General features: G+C 42.1%; 1 protein-coding gene across 12 annotated transcripts in view; it reads left to right on the top strand.

The window, feature by feature from the left end:
• IQSEC1 (IQ motif and Sec7 domain ArfGEF 1) overlaps positions 1–18,202 on the top strand; it is a 695,881-nt gene that overhangs the window by 596,194 nt on the left and 81,485 nt on the right. For all 12 annotated transcript variants that reach the window (XM_074958125.1, XM_074958122.1, XM_074958124.1 and 9 more), the window contains 2 exons: positions 7,542–7,824; positions 16,375–17,639. In XM_074958125.1, the coding sequence (XP_074814226.1) occupies positions 7,542–7,824; positions 16,375–17,639 (1,548 nt within the window). The remainder of the gene's footprint in view (positions 1–7,541; positions 7,825–16,374; positions 17,640–18,202) is intronic.

Raw genomic sequence — 18,202 nt, forward strand, 5'->3', positions numbered from 1 at the left:
TACAGACTAACACGGCTGCTACTCTGAAATGTGTCCCTATAGTTACTCTAGTCTCCTCCTTTTATTGTTTTATGATTGCAGTAGTGAGGCCGTTGACACTTAATACTCAGATGACATATTAGGAGGTTGTGGGGGAGAGGAATCAGTCCATAAATCCAAAGTCTCCCTAAATAGACAGGAGCCCTGAAGAGTATCTTACTATAAATTGGGAATATCAGTGAGTATCATAAATAATACAGATACATCTCAGTTGGATAAAGCTAAGAGATGGTGGAAGCCCCAAATTAGAATTGTCCTATAGTAATAAACCCTCTCCTTGGCCCAGATGTGCCTTGAAGGGGTGGTGATCACAGTTTCTATTGAGCACTTCTCTGAGGAACTCACTGTGCTTTACAAGCATGAATGTAGTTAATCTCACAAGTTCTGCCAGGAAGTAGTTGTATCCCCCTGTCATAAATAGAAAGGGAAGGGTAAACCCCTTTAAAATCCCTCCTGGCCAGAGGAAATCTCCTCTCACCTGTAAAGGGTTAAGAAGCTAAAGGTAACCTCGCTGGCACCTGACCAAAATGACCAATGAGGAGACAAGATACTTTCAAAAGCTGGGAGGAGGGAGAGAAACAAAGGGTTTGTGTGTCTGTCTACATTTTGTCTTTGCCGGAGATAGACCAGGAATGAAGCCTTAGAACTTTTAGTAAGTAATCTAGCTAGGTATGTGTTAGATTATGATTTCTTTAAATGGCTGAGAAAAGAATTGTGCTGAATAGAATAACTATTTCTGTCTGTGTATCTTTTTTGTAACTTAAGGTTTTTGCCTAGAGGGGTTCTCTATGTTTTGAATCTAATTACCCTGTAAGGTATTTACCATCCTGATTTTACAGGGGGGATTTCTTATTTCTAATTACTTCTATTTTTATTAAAAGTCTTCTTGTAAGAAAACTGAATGCTTTTTCATTGTTCTCAGATCCAGGGGTTTGGGTCTGTGGTCACCTATGCAAATTGGTGAGGCTTTTTATCCAACATTTCCCAGGAAAGGGAGGGTGCAAGTGTTGGGAGGATTGTTCATTGTTCTTAAGATCCAAGGGTCTGGGTCTGTAGTCACCTAGGCAAATTGGTGAGGCTTTTTACCAAACCTTGTCCAGGAAGTGGGGTGCAAGGTTTTGGGAAGTATTTTGGGGGGAAAGACGTGTCCAAACAGCTCTTCCCCAGTAACCAGTATTTGTTTGGTGGTGGTAGCGGCCAATCCAAGGACAAAAGGGTGGAATATTTTGTACCTTGGGGAAGTTTTGACCTAAGCTGGTAAAGATAAGCTTAGGAGGTTTTTCATGCAGGTCCCCACATCTGTACCCTAGAGTTCAGAGTGGGGGAGGAACCTTGACACTTCTGTCTCCAGGCAAATGGGTAGAACACCCCCCCTTCAATTTACTTTTAGGGAAAAAAAAAAACTCTGGGTTGGAAGACTGTGAATTTCCCTGCAGGAGTTAAGTACCCTGCCTCCAGGCAAAGAAAACCTGCAATTCACAAAGATAATCCCCTTTTGTCTCTGCTTGGCCACAAAGCAGAGAAAAACAAGCTGCTTTCTGGACTTCCTTTCCAAAGGAAAAAAAAATCTCCTTTTTTAAAATCTGTATTTCTAGTTCAACAAATCTCAACTGGATCTCAAAACGATTTCAGGTTAATCCCACCACTCTGCCACCATGTCAAGGTTCCTCCCCCACTCTGAACTCTAGGGTACAGATGTGGGGACCTGCATGAAAAACCTCCTAAGCTTATCTTTACCAGCTTAGGTCAAAACTTCCCCAAGGTACAAAATATTCCACCCTTTTGTCCTTGGATTGGCCGCTACCACCACCAAACAAATACTGGTTACTGGGGAAGAGCTGTTTGGACACGTCTTTCCCCCCAAAATACTTCCCAAAACCTTGCACCCCACTTCCTGGACAAGGTTTGGTAAAAAGCCTCACCAATTTGCCTAGGTGACTACAGACCCAGACCCTTGGATCTTAAGAACAATGAACAATCCTCCCAACACTTGCACCCTCCCTTTCCTGGGAAATGTTGGATAAAAAGCCTCACCAATTTGCATAGGTGACCACAGACCCAAACCCCTGGATCTGAGAACAATGAAAAAGCATTCAGTTTTCTTACAAGAAGACTTTTAATAAAAATAGAAGTAATTAGAAATAAGAAATCCCCCCTGTAAAATCAGGATGGTAAATACCTTACAGGGTAATTAGATTCAAAACATAGAGAACCCCTCTAGGCAAAAACCTTAAGTTACAAAAAAGATACACAGACAGAAATAGTTATTCTATTCAGCACAATTCTTTTCTCAGCCATTTAAAGAAATCATAATCTAACACATACCTAGCTAGATTACTTACTAAAAGTTCTAAGGCTTCATTCCTGGTCTATCTCCGGCAAAGACAAAATGTAGACAGACACACAAACCCTTTGTTTCTCTCCCTCCTCCCAGCTTTTGAAAGTATCTTGTCTCCTCATTGGTCATTTTGGTCAGGTGCCAGCGAGGTTACCTTTAGCTTCTTAACCCTTTACAGGTGAGAGGAGATTTCCTCTGGCCAGGAGGGATTTTAAAGGGGTTTACCCTTCCCTTTCTATTTATGACACCCCCTCTTATAGAAGGGGGGGAAATGAGGCACAGAGTGAATAAGGCCTACATTTTCAAAAGTGGTCACTCCTTGAGGGGATCTCAGCTTTGGATGGCCAACTTAAGATGCCTAGGCCTGTATCTTCAATGGGAGTTAGGAGCCCAAATTCTTTTGAGGAGCTTATCCCTAGAGTTTTTTGTTTTGTTTTTTTTGTTTGTTTTTTTTTTTTTTTCAGAGGTGTCTTGCACACACACCTCCCATTGCTTTGAATCTGAGTTGTGGGTGCTCAGTAGTTGATCAGTGACCACTTTTGAAAATTTAGGCTTAAGTAACTTGAGGTCTCCTGACTTCCAGTTCTCTTACCTTAGTCACATGCCCATCCTTTCTCCCCTTGTATTTCATCATGTGTTTTATTCCCTGCTTCTGTGAGGTATGGCAATTCAGCAGTGTTGGAAATGGAAGATGCCAGACTAATCCAGGAGGAGAAGACTGATAGGAGGAGGGAACTAAAGGAGGCAGGAGAAGCTGAATGACCCCCAGTCTCTCCTACACCTCCTTGCAAATGTGCTTCAGTGACTACAGGTTAATTGGCAGGTGGCTCCTTGCAAACCTCCTGCATTCCTTCCTTGCTCCCATGCAGCCCTTCATGGGGAGCAGCTGACATATCCAGGCATGCCCTTAGGCATCTGCCCACCAGCCCATGCTCTGTTTCTCTGGTCCTGAAACATTCAGCACAGCTGCAAGCGTGTGCAAAGCCTGGTCTAACAGAGCCACTAATGGGTGATCAGCTGAAGCAATGTGTAGCCTGCAGGTGAGATGGGTAATGAGGAGAGCTGGCAGGCAGGGTGAAGGAGGATGGGGGCCAGCAGGGGAAGGAGAGAGACCAAAGAAATAAGAGTTAAATAAATAAATTACCAGGCCACGAAATAAGAAGAGTAAAGGCAAGAAAAGGGCTAATATATATGGGGAGAAGGAGAAAGGACAGGGAAAAAACAGCCTGGGCCCAGAGATTGGAATAAGAACTGTGCCAGGGTGTGTGTACTTGGTTCCCAGTGGGAAACGGGGAGGGGAGAAGCCCTCTGTGGCTTCCCCCCACTCCTGGTGTGGAGCAGGTAGACAAAGGGGGGGTTGAGGGGAGCCCATCAGGAGCCTGTGGGGCAGCCAGGCTCCCGACAGAGGGCTGCTAGAGGAGCTGAGAGACTGGTGTCTCAGCTCCCCACACTTGCCCCTCCTAGGTTGGTGGAAGTGCTCCTGATGAGGACGCGTACCATGAACCCAAGGAGGGTAGTGTGGACATACAGCCACCTCAGCTATTACTGCAGTGGTGGAAGTCGACCTAACATAGGTAGACTTATATTTCTAGTGTAGCCATACCCTGAGAAATCACTGTTTACCCTCCCAGACAGGGTGAATCTCATGATTGTAATTGTCACTACAAGGGCAAAGCAGTGTCCTCACACAGGATGAGAATGTGACTCCTAATCCGTGGCTGGGTGAAAGTCTGGTGATGGCCTCCTCCTCCTCCGCTAGTACTCTGAGGGACTCCTATCTGGAATCCATTTTGGAGGAAATGAGTTACCTTAAGTACTGTGGCTCTCAACCAGAGGTACACATACCCCTGGGGGTACTCTTCCAGGAGGCACACCAATTCATCTAGATACTGTATTTGCCTAGTTTTACAACCGGCTACACTAGCGAAGTCCGTACAAACTAAAACTTCACAGACAATGACTTGTACTCACATTTCAGTGTATAGAGCCATATAAACAATATTCCAGTTGATTCATTTTTACCCTTTAATTATAAAATTAGAGTGAGCAATTTTTCAGTACTAGCGTGCTGTGACACTTTTTTGTATTTTTATGTCTGATTTTTGTAAGAAAATAGATTTTAAGTGAGGTGTAAATTGGGCGTACGGAAGACAAATCAGACTTCTGAAAGGGGTACAGTAGTCTAGAAAGGTTGAGAGCCGCCACTTTAGTATAACCATTGTCAGGAGTAATGGGGGCGGAGATGATCCTCACCAGCCCATTGCTGTTGTAAAATAAGACCTACTCTCCTAACTGCCACAGTTCTGTTAAATCCATTATATGATGGGGCAATGTGCAGCCCAATAACAGTTTGGAAAAAATGACTTTAGCTGTCCTTAATACCAAACACAAATCACATTTATTAAAATGGTCATACTTGCCTTGAATGACATTTTTAATAAGGGAGAGGGAAGGTGTGTTTGACAGGTGAATTTCATGTTTGATTCTGTTCTCACTCCCGTGAGCATGCGCACACACAAGCAACCTTTTAAATTAGTGGGCAATGAAGGTGGAGAAATGAAGAAAGCATCCAAATATGCAGTGGAGATCTGGCTTGCTTACTTGAAAAGTCTCCCCTACAGGAGGGCTGCATGTTGTAAAAGATAATTACTTCGCTGCTGCTTCAAAGGTCAGACACATGGTAGCAGGGAGTGGGTTTTCAACCAAAATGAGATTAGCTATACCAATAATTCAGGGTTCAGAGTAACAGCCGTGTTAGTCTGTATTCGCAAAAAGAAAAGGAGTACTTGTGGCACCTTAGAGACTAACCAATTTATTTGAGCATAAGCTTTCGTGAGCTACAGCTCACTTCATCAATGAAGTGAGCTGCTCAAATAAATTGGTTAGTCTCTAAGGTGCCACAAGTACTCCTTTTCTTTTTGCCTATAATTCAGGGGTTGCGTTCACTGCTGGGGGAAAAAAAAAACTTAAAATATTAAGAGGGAAGACCAAAGAATTTCAGAAAATCCATGACTTGGTCCCAAAAAAACAATGTCTTTCAAATCAGTGCTGCAACTTTTTATTAATGGCATTGAAGGTCATTAAGAAGCCATGTACTGAAATAATCATTATTAAAATGTCAGCGTGGTAATCATCACAGTAGAAGGATTATTAAACCTTTTACAATTTAAGAGGGGAGAAGGGCAAAAAATGTTAGAGCTAAGAAAGGAAAAATATTAAAACTTTGTGATAGTCTGGCATCGCTTGTCATAACGAGAGTATAAAACAAAGTTTAATGTGCTTGTAGTGAAACTACTTACATGGATAAATTTTAATTAGGAACTTACTAGGTACAAACAAATGCAGCCTAACAGTTCAACCCTCAACTGGAAAAATTCTTCTTAGCGCTGAAAGAGGCAGTATGATGCAGTTTGGGAAGGAAATTCTCAATGGAATTTATTAAGATTTTTTATTTTATTTTTTTTAAATGGATGGCTTCATATTTTCAATGTCAGTTACTAAATTTGGGATAATAATTTTTTTTTTTAATTGAAACCCAGCTGTATTTAAAGGGAAAGGGATTTAGTTTCCTGTCAGCTTCCTTTTCGGAAAAAGTGATTTGTGTATAGACTGAAATCTTTCCTGTTTGCATGTCTGAAAACACCTTTTTTGGGAGAGTCACATTTTGGTGGGGCAAGGAAAGAGGAATTGCTTTCGATTTTAAATGGTTGTAGAAATATTTGGAGAAATCTAAGAGCCTTTTTTTTCCCCCACTTACACAACTACACACTGTTCAAGCCAGAAGAGGTTTGACAGTGTTAACCTTGATCTGTTCTGGCACTGCAATCCACTGGAGAATGTTCTTTCAGAAATCACTCTGTACTTTGAACTGCTGAAGGGACTGCTGTGGTGTGTGTCTAACAGGGGCCTTAGCATTTCATTTCTAAGAGACAACAGAAGAGCTTTTTTATGTTTGAGTGTATGTGAGCTGTATGAAAGTAATACATGAGTGTAAACCAGGGTGAGGGCACATGGAATTTTATTTCTTGAGAGTCCTGGTGTATCTGCTGTTAAAACAAAAGGTAGGTAGGGAAAGTCTGTGTTTTGTGCACATGTGGGAAAGGGTGTGTTGCTGAGTCTTTTGAAAACCAGTGTAAATGAAAATCCATTTCCTGTCAACATGGTATGTAAGCAGGATAAACATGGAATCTGTCAATGTTTGATTTTGAGCTGTATGAAAAAGAAATATGGCATCTTGTACTCTAAGAGTTTTCTAACATAAATGCAAAAAGCTAATGCAATATGCCATTAAAGAATAAATGGTACCTCAAGGTAAACTTTGGACAAGATTCAGTTTAGAAAAAAATCTGGTTGTATGTCACATTTCCTGGATTTCTCTTCCCCTGGTTCCTAAGTATTAGTATTATTTGTATGCAAACCGAATATTTGTTTCTGAGAGGTCTCAAGTAGTCCTAATGTGTATTCCACACCTGAAGTTATGGTCCTTTTTGTTAGCTAGAAAACCCCATCTCCTGGGGTATTTTAAAACTGGATTGGACAAAGTTCTACAAAATATAGTGAGAGAATAATCCTGCACTGGCAAAGCGATTAGATTACCCTCACAGATATTTTTTTCCCGTCTTTAATTTCTATGAATGCATTATACCTCACAGGCCACAGAAAATCTCAAATTTACTTTGCGTAAGGGGGAAAATAATATTTTTATGCTGCATTGAAACTTAAAGATATGACATTATTTCTTAGTTTTTGTCATGTAGGTCAAAATATATAAATTATACATTTTGTGGTTTTGCAGTGGACTGAAGTAGAAATGAATGGAAGAAGCTCCTTTTGGAAATGTTTCTTTTTGCCTAGAAATGGTTAAGTGAGTTATTCAGAATATTACTAAAAATTGTTACATAAACAGGAAATCTCACTTTTGCTGCCTCAGACTTCTGCAGCAAAAATAGAAACCTGTTTAAGTAAATGCTAAATTTATGATAGTTGACCTATGACCTGCATGACCCTACAATATAGATAACTACAGGTGAATTTTAACAAATAGTGAATTAAGTCTGGATAATCTGAAGCTAAATAGAGCTGTACTAATAGTTAACTGCTGAGATCTTTGGTGTATAATACTTACTAGAGGCTTTTTCCCCCCACCCTTTCTTTGTTTATCTAGCGTTGAAGGCGAAGCTCCAAGTAGTGAAACTGGCACATCTTTGGATAGCCCATCTACTTACCATCAAGGACCTATAACCCATAGTTCGGCTATAAGCCCAGACCATTACGACCATTCTGCTTACGGGCTGTATTCTGTCTCACCTGGGCAGCAAAGATCTCGGAGGCCTAAGCTTCAGCACTCAACATCAATACTGAGAAAACAAGCAGAGGAAGAAGCTATTAAAAGGTCAAGATCACTTTCTGAGAGCTATGAACTCTCCTCAGACCTACAAGATAAGCAGGTATTTAATCTATCTTGCTTTATTTATGAATAAGGCAAAAGGGTCTGTTTGCCAACAAAAAAAGCTTTAGGGAAGTTCACGTGTGCTGCTGAAAATGACTCATTTTTATTTGTCTAAATCCAAGTTAGTTCAAAGCTGGCATAGTTGAATATTATTAAAATTCCATCCCCTCCACTCCGCTTTTTCTTTAGCTCATTGAGGCAACAGCCAAAATTGGAAAAAACGCCATATTTGTTATTAACATAAAGTGAAAACTTAATTCTCCCCATGGTTATGATTTCATGCATTTGACTTATATCTTGTTCACAGTGTGGTGAAATGCAATTTTTTTCTCAGTAAAATTAGTAATTTTAAACTTGGAATGGTTTTGGTGCTATGGGAAAAAAAAAGACTTTCCTCTATAGTCAGACTAAATTCGAACTGCCAAATCTTGAGTTGTTCGTTCAGTTTTTTCTCAGTCAGGCAACACTCCATTTGACTTCACTAAGATCTGAGTAGAAGTTGTGTAAGGACTTCAGGATCTCTCTAAAAAGGCCCTTCTTCTTTTCTAAATGTATGAAACATTTTAAAATCACATTTGAGGTATCTTGACAGTAGCCTTATTTGGAATGTGTTACCTTCCACATTCTATCCAGTGTGTCCTTTTTGAACCAATGGTTTCACAATTTAAAATAGGTAAGCATGTGTTTTGTTTTTGTTTTTTTAATTGAAAGATTTGTAGTAAACAATACACCAATACATGTAGATCATATTTACCATATGCTATTTTGTTTACTGTGAGCCATGCACTAAGTCCTCTGTTGGTTTGCTTTAATGTTTACTGTGACAGCCATGATCAGCTGAAAAAAACAAAATACAGGAACATTATCTAAAAGGTGAGATATTCTAGATGGGACTAGAATTAAACTCTTTGCCATTTTTATTAGAATATGCATACTGCAAAAAGAGGTGCACTTCAAAAGAATATGCATTTATACAGTATATTTCTGAGTTACAATGATCTCTGGTGTATAAATTTGTATCATTAGTAACGGAACAGACAAGTTTTTCTAATTTAACAATGATCAAGATCAATTTAAATACAATGTTTTAGCTCATTTTAAAGTCATACAAGGTATTTGTAGGAATGAAGTTGTCAAAGTCAGATTCAGGACTCACATAATTTGTCAGACCACTCTGTTTATTAGCAAAGCGCTTTGCTAATGCACCCAGATGTGAGCTCCTCTCTGAGGCCCAAGATAACTTATTTATACAGCTAAGCCAAAGCCAATTTAACATAAGAGACAAAAGAAAGCAGAAACTGACAAATATACATACATATCTTATTTGCATACTAACGTTTACCAATGTCCTAGCTCAGTAGGAGCTCTAAGTTCATATAGTTTGAGGACCCATTTTCTCACACTCCTTAATGTTTCTCTTCCTGACAACTATATTTCAACAAACCCTTCAAGTAGCATTTCTTTAATGAATTATAATTTCAATATAATTCATTCTGCTTTCACAATCCCTCCTTTTTGGTCAAGCTACGCAATGACCAACAATGACTGGGTTCCACATATCAATCGTTCTTTGTCTCTTTGTTCATCAGTGATATTTAAAATCATCAAATTAGCACTCTGGTTTGGGGCAGCTATCTGTGTAGCATGCCTGACTCAATTTTGGATACAACAGGAAAGTAACTGAAAACATATAAAAATTATTAGGATTCCAATCAGGACAGTTAGGGCTCCCTGAATCAACCAGTTTCCTATTCCAGAGAAATTGAAAAGGTCACTTAGCTGCTTCCATAAAGAACTTGGCTCTTCTTGGGGAAGATATGCGATTTGTTCTAAGTGGCTAGCACGATCTATTACCTCATTGGTGTTGTCTGGTATATACACACAGCAGTCTTTTCCAATGAAAGCACAAGTCCCTCCTTTTGCCGCCAGCACTATGTCCAATGCCTGACGGTTTTGGAGGGCCATCTGTCGGATTGCCCCTGTTTCTTTGGCCAGGGCTTTTAAACTTTCTCCGGTTTCATTTGCCATTATTTCAACTACTGCTTGTAACCTTAGGAGCCTTTTTGCATGGTGTATTACTCCCCCTAATTGTATGAAGGAACTGCCAATGGCCTCTTCCCAGGTTAAGGGGCTTATGTTATTTACATACTATTGGGCATCTGTTAAGTCCCCTTCTTTTTCGCCTGAAATTGCAGAGGCGTTCTCGAGGGAAGGTTCCTATCACTCGGAATTGTGGGAGAAGTCGGGCGGGATAACAGATTCCTGACCAATTAGCTGGTAGTGCGGTATAAGCTCTGGTCCCACACACCCAGTGACGGCCTATTAAAGCCAGGAAGCGTCGGTTGCACCTATTTGTCATATAGGTGTTTGCAAAGGAGGAGAAGTATCCCCCAAAGGGTACAGGGTAATTCTCCTTACAAGGAGTGGTGTTATTTGCATGACTGTAGGGGGAACATGAGATTGATTTCTCTGTTTGAATTCATATCTCCATACCCGGCCCGCCACTTTTTAGTTTTGTTTGAATAATCCCATACACCATTGGCCACAGTATGCTGAAGGCAACGGCTTTTCCCCAGATCCAGCCCTGTCCCATCACACACCCAACACCAATGACCTTTTCCCTCCATCACACTTATCCATTTAGTTGCATTTATTCCCACCGCTTCCCAAGTGTCATTGCTGATCCATATTTTGTTAAACGGACGAGGCCCTCCAGTGGGGTCTGGGGACTTGAGTGGGATAGCCAGGACAGGAACACCAGTTTGAGAGTGGGCTGGGATGTGGCTGCAGACCCAGCAATTAGAAATATTAAGGGTCTGAGCTATCCACACCTGCTGCTGAATAAAAGAATGGTCATCGTGGTCTCCCCAGACCGTAAGATACTAGCAGCCGAGGAACAGCGTCTGCTTCTGGCAACCCTTACGAGAGAATAGATTATAAGGTATTGTAGACTGTTCCTCTACGTCGTCTTCTGGAGTCAAAATTGACTCTGCGTTGTCCTGAGGTGGTGACTGGTTCTCTGGGGATGGTGCCTTTTTACACTGTGAAGCATGTATCCACGCTGTGATGCCAGATAGTCTAACAGCCATCTGTGTAGTAAGCAGTACCTGATGAGGACCCTTCCACCGGAGCTCCAAGGCGTGCTTTCGATGATGGCGCCGTACATAGACCCAATCATCTGGCTCGAGGTTGTGGCAAGCATCGGAGGTGGGTTCCGTGGGCCAGGCGGCTCGAACCTGTGAATGGAAGTGACTTACAGCTTGCATTAGTCCCTTGCAATACTGAAGGAGCGCACTGTGAGTCAAGTTCAAATCTGGAACGGGAGTCATAGCTCGCATGGGCTTAAGTACACCATTTCGTCTTTCAACTGCACCTGCACTCTGTGGGTGGTAGGGACAGTGCAACAGATGTTTGATATGCAATATACGGTCCAGGTGTTGAACAAGTTGTCCAGTAAAATGTGTATCCCGATCACTGGACAGAGTAGCAGGAATTCCCTTGGCAGGCATAATATGATTTAACAAATATTTGGCAACAGGCAGTGAGTCAGCCTTGCGACAAGGAAAGGCTTCAATCCAGCCAGAGAATAAACATACCATAACCAATATAAATTCATATTGTTGACACTTAGGCATTTGTGCAAGAACGGTGCTTGAGGCAGGCCCTGGAACCCCTGGGCCACTTTTACAGGTTTACCAATATTATGGCTTTGTAGTACAGGCTGCACAGTGGCGGGGTGCAAAAGAGCTAAAATGGGGGGGGCCCACCATCCTGTCTTAGTTACAGCAGAGACCATCCCCTCCTTTCCGACATGCGAAACACCGTGTAGCAGGGCAGCCAGAGATGGGTAGAGTGAAAAGGGGGCTACAAAGGCGCCAGTAGGCGAGCGCCAAAAGGAATCGGGATGTAGAGAGCAACCTTGGGCAACCCAGGATTCTTTCTCGGTTTCTGGGGCAGAGTCTTGGAGCAGGGTGAGGTCAGTGAGGGACCAGGAGGGTAAGAGGAGAGCGGAGAACAAAGGAATCAGACATTTCGACTAGGCACGCTGCAGCAGCCACAGCACACAGGCAGGGGGGTAAGCCTTGGGCAACAGGGTCTAAAGTGGCAGAGAAATAAGCCACTGGGCGGTTCTTTTCTCCGTGCATCTGAGTGAGAACTCCAAGTGCACACCCAGATTGTTCATGGCAGAAAAGAGTAAAAGGCTTAGAATAGTCAGGCAGCCCTAAGGCAGGGGCAGAAGCCAAACCCTGTTTGAGAGAAACAAAGGCAGAATTGGCCTCAGGGGGCCACAGCATGGGGTCAGGCACAGAGAATCGAGTGAGTTCCTGGAGAGGTTTTGCAAGGCAGGCATATTAGGGAATCCATTGTCTGCAAAATCCAGCCATGCCTAAAAACTTCTGGACCTGGCTTGGGGAGCGGGGTCGGGGAAAGCTAAGGATAGCTTGGACGCGGGTGGGAGAAAGTGCACGGGAATCCTGGGAGAGGAGAAAGCCGAGGTATGTGACAGAAACTTGACAGAGTTGTAGTTTAGAGCGAGAAGCTTTGTGACCCTTATTTGCTAGGGCGGTAAGAAGCACTAAAGAGTCAGTTTCAGAGGCAGACAGTGAAGGGGAACAGAGGAGTAGATCATCTACATATTGGACTAGTGTGGACCTGGACAGGAAAGCAAGGTCTCTGGCTAATGCTTGGGAAAAATATGACGGGCTTTCAGTATACCCCTGGGGCAGTGTGGTCCATGTGTATTGTTGCCCCTTGTAAGAATAGGCAAACAGGAACTGGGAGTCAGGGTGAACCAGGAGAGAAAAGAAAGCAGAGCACAAATCAACAACAGTAAAATGAGTTGCATCTGGTGGGATAGAAGCCAGAATCTTTGAGAGGCAAGTTCTGATTCTGTCCACCTATGATTTGCCTCTTCCCACCACTGCATGAAACAGTCAACCTCTCCTTTTGCCAATTTAGTTGTAGGTTGGCTGAGTTTCTTTTAAGACGTCTACTCAGTCTTTGTCCCAAGATCCTATCAGTGGCCACTGAATTTTGGGATTCTCCTGAGTTAGCCTTTTGCATTCCCATACACATCTCTCCCCCCCCCCCCGCCAAGGTCAGCCTTTTCAAGCTATCCCCCACCCGTGTCATGAGGTTTTCTGTTCATTAAAACACAGCAATGCTAGCAACAAGACAAACACCACAGACGAATAACACAAAACATAGATCCATGGTATTCTGAGTTATTCTTCCGCTGGCGCCAGCTTGCTTGTAGAGTCTAAAAACAAAAGAAACAATTTCCACCCCCCTGGTGGGGACAGATTATTGCTAAATAATAATAATACTACTTTCTTTTACAAATTTCCTTGCTAATTGCAGGAAAAACAGAAGAATTACTTCCAGGCTGTCCTTATTTTGTTCTATAGTCAGGCTAGTGAATTACCCCACTCACTGGTCATTTATGAAATTTATGAGGTGGTGTACCTCAGTTTCCCCTCTTGTGCAACAGACCATGTTTGCAATAGTTTCTCTGCTGTACCAAGCTATAAGTTTATTCTCAGGTAATGGTGGAGACACAGCTTCAGATTTTAGCACTGTTCACACACACACACACATAATTCTCTTCTGCCTAACATCCCTTGCGCTGTGATTACTCTTTTACACAACTGTACCCCCATTACACTTCCATCTTGTACAACTAGACACAACCAGGAGCAGCCAAGTTAAGTTCCAATAGGAACCCCTTACATCCTTTAGTGATTTTGATTACATTACCCAATAGTTAAATAATTTTGATCAGATTCTCTCTCTGCCTGCTGCCTGCAGCAGTCCCGTATAGATCATTTCTGTGGGAAAAGGGCCCATTTTCCCTCAGAATAGCTGTAAAGGCTTCTGGGGGCAGAAGTGTAGTGGTGGTATTAGTCACTCTACCTGACCCCCTTAGCCTAGACCATTTTTCCAGAAATTTACAGGAGTCCGGACTTCCTAAAATACATAAACTGAGCCGGCGTTCCTTTAGGGAACTGTCCCGACTTAGACGTCTGGTTACCCATACAGGAGGACTTCACACACCAATCACACAAGAAGGAAAGTCAGGTTCGTCAGAGCGATGCCCGGTGCAACACACACAAAAGGATCCCACAGGCTCAATCGCCCTTGCTTTCACACTAAGGGTTTTACCCAAGGCGCAGTGCGGCTGCGATTGTGCAGATTTCACTCACTCAGACCGGGGGGAGAGGAACCCTTTGGTCAGCCAGTCCCCTGACGGAGACGGCGCCCAGACTCAAACACACCACAGGGAGGACGGATAGACACAGAGACAAGACAGTCCTCAGTCCTCAGCCACGGCCGTCCTAAGAACAGTCAGGAGTCACACGGCCCCAGTGAAGACGGTTGCCATCTCGGTGGAACCTCCAAATTGTCAAAGTCAGATTCAGGACTCACATAATTTGTCAGACCACTCTGTTTATTAGCAAAGCGCTTTGCTAATGCACCCAGATGTGAGCTCCTCTCTGAGGCCCAAGATAACTTATTTATACATCTAAGCCAAAGCCAATTTAACATAAGAGACAAAAGAAAGCAGAAACTGACAAATATACATATATATCTTATTTGCATACTAACGTTTACCAATGTCCTAGCTCAGTAGGAGCTCTAAGTTCATATAGTTTGAGGACCCATTTTCTCACACTCCTTAATGTTTCTCTTCCTGACAACTATATTTCAACAAACCCTTCAAGTAGCATTTCTTTAATGAATTATAATTTCAATATAATTCATTCTATTTTCACAAAGTTCAAAGGTAGATTCTGGCGCATACTAAGCTTCGTTGACTGACCAATTTTATAGGTAGCTATTCTTTGAGCTGTACATTGATCTGTGAAACACAAATGCATTCAAAGCTGTACAGAGGAGAGAAAGTGACCTGCTCGCGGTATTTGGCCACGTATTGATAGTAAGTGGCAAAAATAAGGACTCTAGTTTGCAATTTATTAAAAGATTCAGACACAGCTTTTGGGTACCATGGAACATCAACACATTGAGACACGAAGGACCACATTCTGAGCTGCACCTAGGAAGTACAGCCCAGGGTTGTGGGGTAAGTGTGGCTTTAAGCCAAATTCTGAGTCTGGCTGGGGGCATGTCCAACTTGCAGTGCAAGTTAGAGCAGCCACAAGGGTTTCTCTAACTACAGCAGCACTGAATGGCCCTTTATGGGCCTTTTTGCCAGCCCTGGCACACACCTACACCAGGGGCTGCACAGAGGATCTGTATAGAGCTCTAGACTGGCTGAAGAGGCCCCCTGCACTGCAGATACTCCACAGAGTCTAATTTCATCTGCCCCTTTTATGCCATCTTAATGGAGAATCAGGGCTGCAAATGTTACATTATGAAGCATGCATTTGACCTCGCAGACCTATACTAAAAGATAGTAACCCTTCAGAACAATATAAACGTGGTGGGTCGCTGTTCTGGAAAGCTTTAATTGCAGTCATGAAAAATATTTAAGCTGTTAGCAAATATTGGCAAAGGTGTATCAGAAAGCAAGATAAATAGTTGAAAGATATTATAAAATGTAGCCACAGGGCTAGTGAGCAACTGTGTGATCGATTTCCCCCCCCCCCCCCCCCCCGGCAAATACTTTTCAATTGAAGGGCTCAACAAAAAGAAAGTTGATCCTGGTATACTTGATGTGTTGGTGTCATCTTCTGGATGTGGCTAAAGGATAATAATTTAGGATGTTTTAAGGAAAAACAATCCTTGCTCACTCTTGGGAAATATATTTTATGAAATGTCAGCTTTAGTTTTACTGTTCCTTTTGAATTGACATTAGTAGTTTTTAAAGACTATAAAAATCATGAATTATTCATAGTGTTTTGAGATTAGTTAACTGAATATTCTCCCACACGAAATCATATATTAATTTGTATGTTTAGCTATTAATAGATATCGTAGTAAATATATTTGATAGGAACTGATTGGTTATGATAACACTAGGTCATAATAATAAACATTTCTGATCTTCAGAACATTTTACCAACATCCTCGCAGCACCTCTGTGAAGTAGATAAGTCAGTATTATCTCTGTTTTACACTTTCTACCTCAATCTTCTCATCTGTAAGTGTCTTGTTGAAAACCAGGTTAACTTAAAATACACCCCTGTTTCATTGCTTCTTGAGGTTGCTTGAAATATTTGCAAGCTAGAAAAGGTGAGCAAGAAAGTATTTTAAGCACACTGCAGCTGTAACCAGACACCTGGAATGGCTTCTCAGAAAAATATATATTCTTTATATATATAAATAAAAATGGAAATGACATTATGACAAGCTTTTTTTTTTAAAGGACCACTCAAATTTTATATGAAATTATATAGCTGATCTACTGAGTTTGAGGGTTTTATTTTTTTTACATGTTGAATATTTGTCTCTTTGAAAGTTCTTTAGATGTATATAAATACCACAGAAAATTATATTTTAGTTAAAGATCTATCTAAGCATCCGGTGTCAGCCAGTAACTTTTTAGTGAGTCCTTGCATTATAAAATATTTATTTATTTCCTTTCTAGGTGGAAATGCTAGAACGGAAATATGGGGGCCGTCTCATAACTAGACATGCTGCTCGTACTATACAAACAGCTTTTCGCCAGTATCAGATGAACAAAAATTTTGAGCGGCTTAGAAGTTCTATGTCTGAAAATCGTATGTCAAGACGCATTGTGCTGTCCAATATGAGAATGCAGTTTTCCTTTGAAGGACCTGAGAAAGTCCATAGCTCCTACTTTGAAGGGAAGCAAGTTTCTCTTACAAATGATGGGTCAAAAATAGGAGCCCTTGTCCAATCTGAATGTGGTGACCTCGGGGAATCGGCCACAATGAAATCTCCAGCAGCATCCACTGATTTTGCTGATGCTATAACAGAACTGGAGGATGCTTTTTCAAGGCAGGTCAAATCTCTTGCAGAATCAATCGATGATGCACTAAATTGCCGTAGTCTACATTCTGATGAAGTCCAGACTCCTGATCAAGTCAGAAGTCGTGAAATGGAGAGGGATAGTTGTAGTCAAATTAAACCAGCAATCCATAACGTGGATCACAGGAAACTTGATGAGATGACTGCATCATATAGTGATGTTACATTATATATTGATGAGGAAGAGCTATCTCCACCTCTTCCCCTTTCCCAATCAGTGGACAGACCGTCTAGCACAGAATCTGACTTGAGGCTTCGGTCAGTGAACTCTTCTCAAGAGTACTGGTCCATGACCCACAAGGATGATAAGATAGACACTGATACAAGCTGCAGGAGCACCCCTTCGCTGGAATGCCAGGAGCAAAGGATGAGAATGGATCATCTGCCATTGCTAACCATAGAACCACCTAGTGACAGTTCAGTGGACTTAAGTGATCGCTCAGAAAGAGGCTCATTAAAGAGACAAAATGCATATGATCGGGGAATCACTAGTCAGCAAGGAAGCCCAAAACATATCGCACATGGTATTCCTACCAAGATTATATCCCGAGAAGAACAGGAGGCTAGACACAAGCCAAGGCCTATTGATAGTCACTTAGCAATTAATGGCACAGCAAACAGGCAAAGCAAATCAGAGTCTGATTATTCTGATGGTGACAATGACAGCATCAATAGCACTTCCAATTCTAACGACACAATAAATTGCAGCTCTGAGTCCTCTTCTAGAGACAGCCTAAGGGAACAAACCTTAAGCAAACAAACGTACCATAAAGAAACTCGGAACAGCTGGGATTCGCCTGCCTTCAGTAATGATGTTATCCGAAAACGCCATTATAGGATTGGACTGAACCTTTTTAATAAGTAAGTACAATGCTGTTCTGTTTTCCCCCTCATTTGGTAATATTTCAGTCCCTCAAATGAAGGAATATGTAACTCCGAATTGGAGGATGAATAAGACTGATAAAATAACCCCCCAGACCTACCGCTGGAGGAGTTTTAAGTAAGAAGCAAAAAGAAAACTGTATACGTGCATAGAAGTCATAGCAGTTAGATATGGAAATGGGCCAGTTAGGTCATATACCTGTTCCCTTGTCAGTGCAGTGCATGATTGTTCTGTGTGGCATGTTACTGGTCATCATGAATAAAGTTGACATCTTTACAGTTAGCAATGAGTATGAGAAGAAAAATAGCATATGGCAAGGCTACGATTTACTCACTGAGATTGTGGAAGTCCTGGAATCCATGACTTCAGCCCGCAGCGGTCAGAAGCTGCAAGGTCCCTGCTGTCCCCAGGGGCAGGGAGCTGCGGGGTACCCCCACCGCCTCTGGTGGCCCCTGGAGCTCCAAGCCAAGGGTGGGGGGGGCCCTTGAGCTCTGACACCCAACCCATGGTGGGGACCCCTGGAGCTCCTAGACCCCATGCA

Source organism: Natator depressus, chromosome 7, assembly GCF_965152275.1.
Source record: "Natator depressus isolate rNatDep1 chromosome 7, rNatDep2.hap1, whole genome shotgun sequence".
In the NCBI taxonomy this organism is placed as follows: domain Eukaryota; kingdom Metazoa; phylum Chordata; order Testudines; family Cheloniidae; genus Natator; species Natator depressus.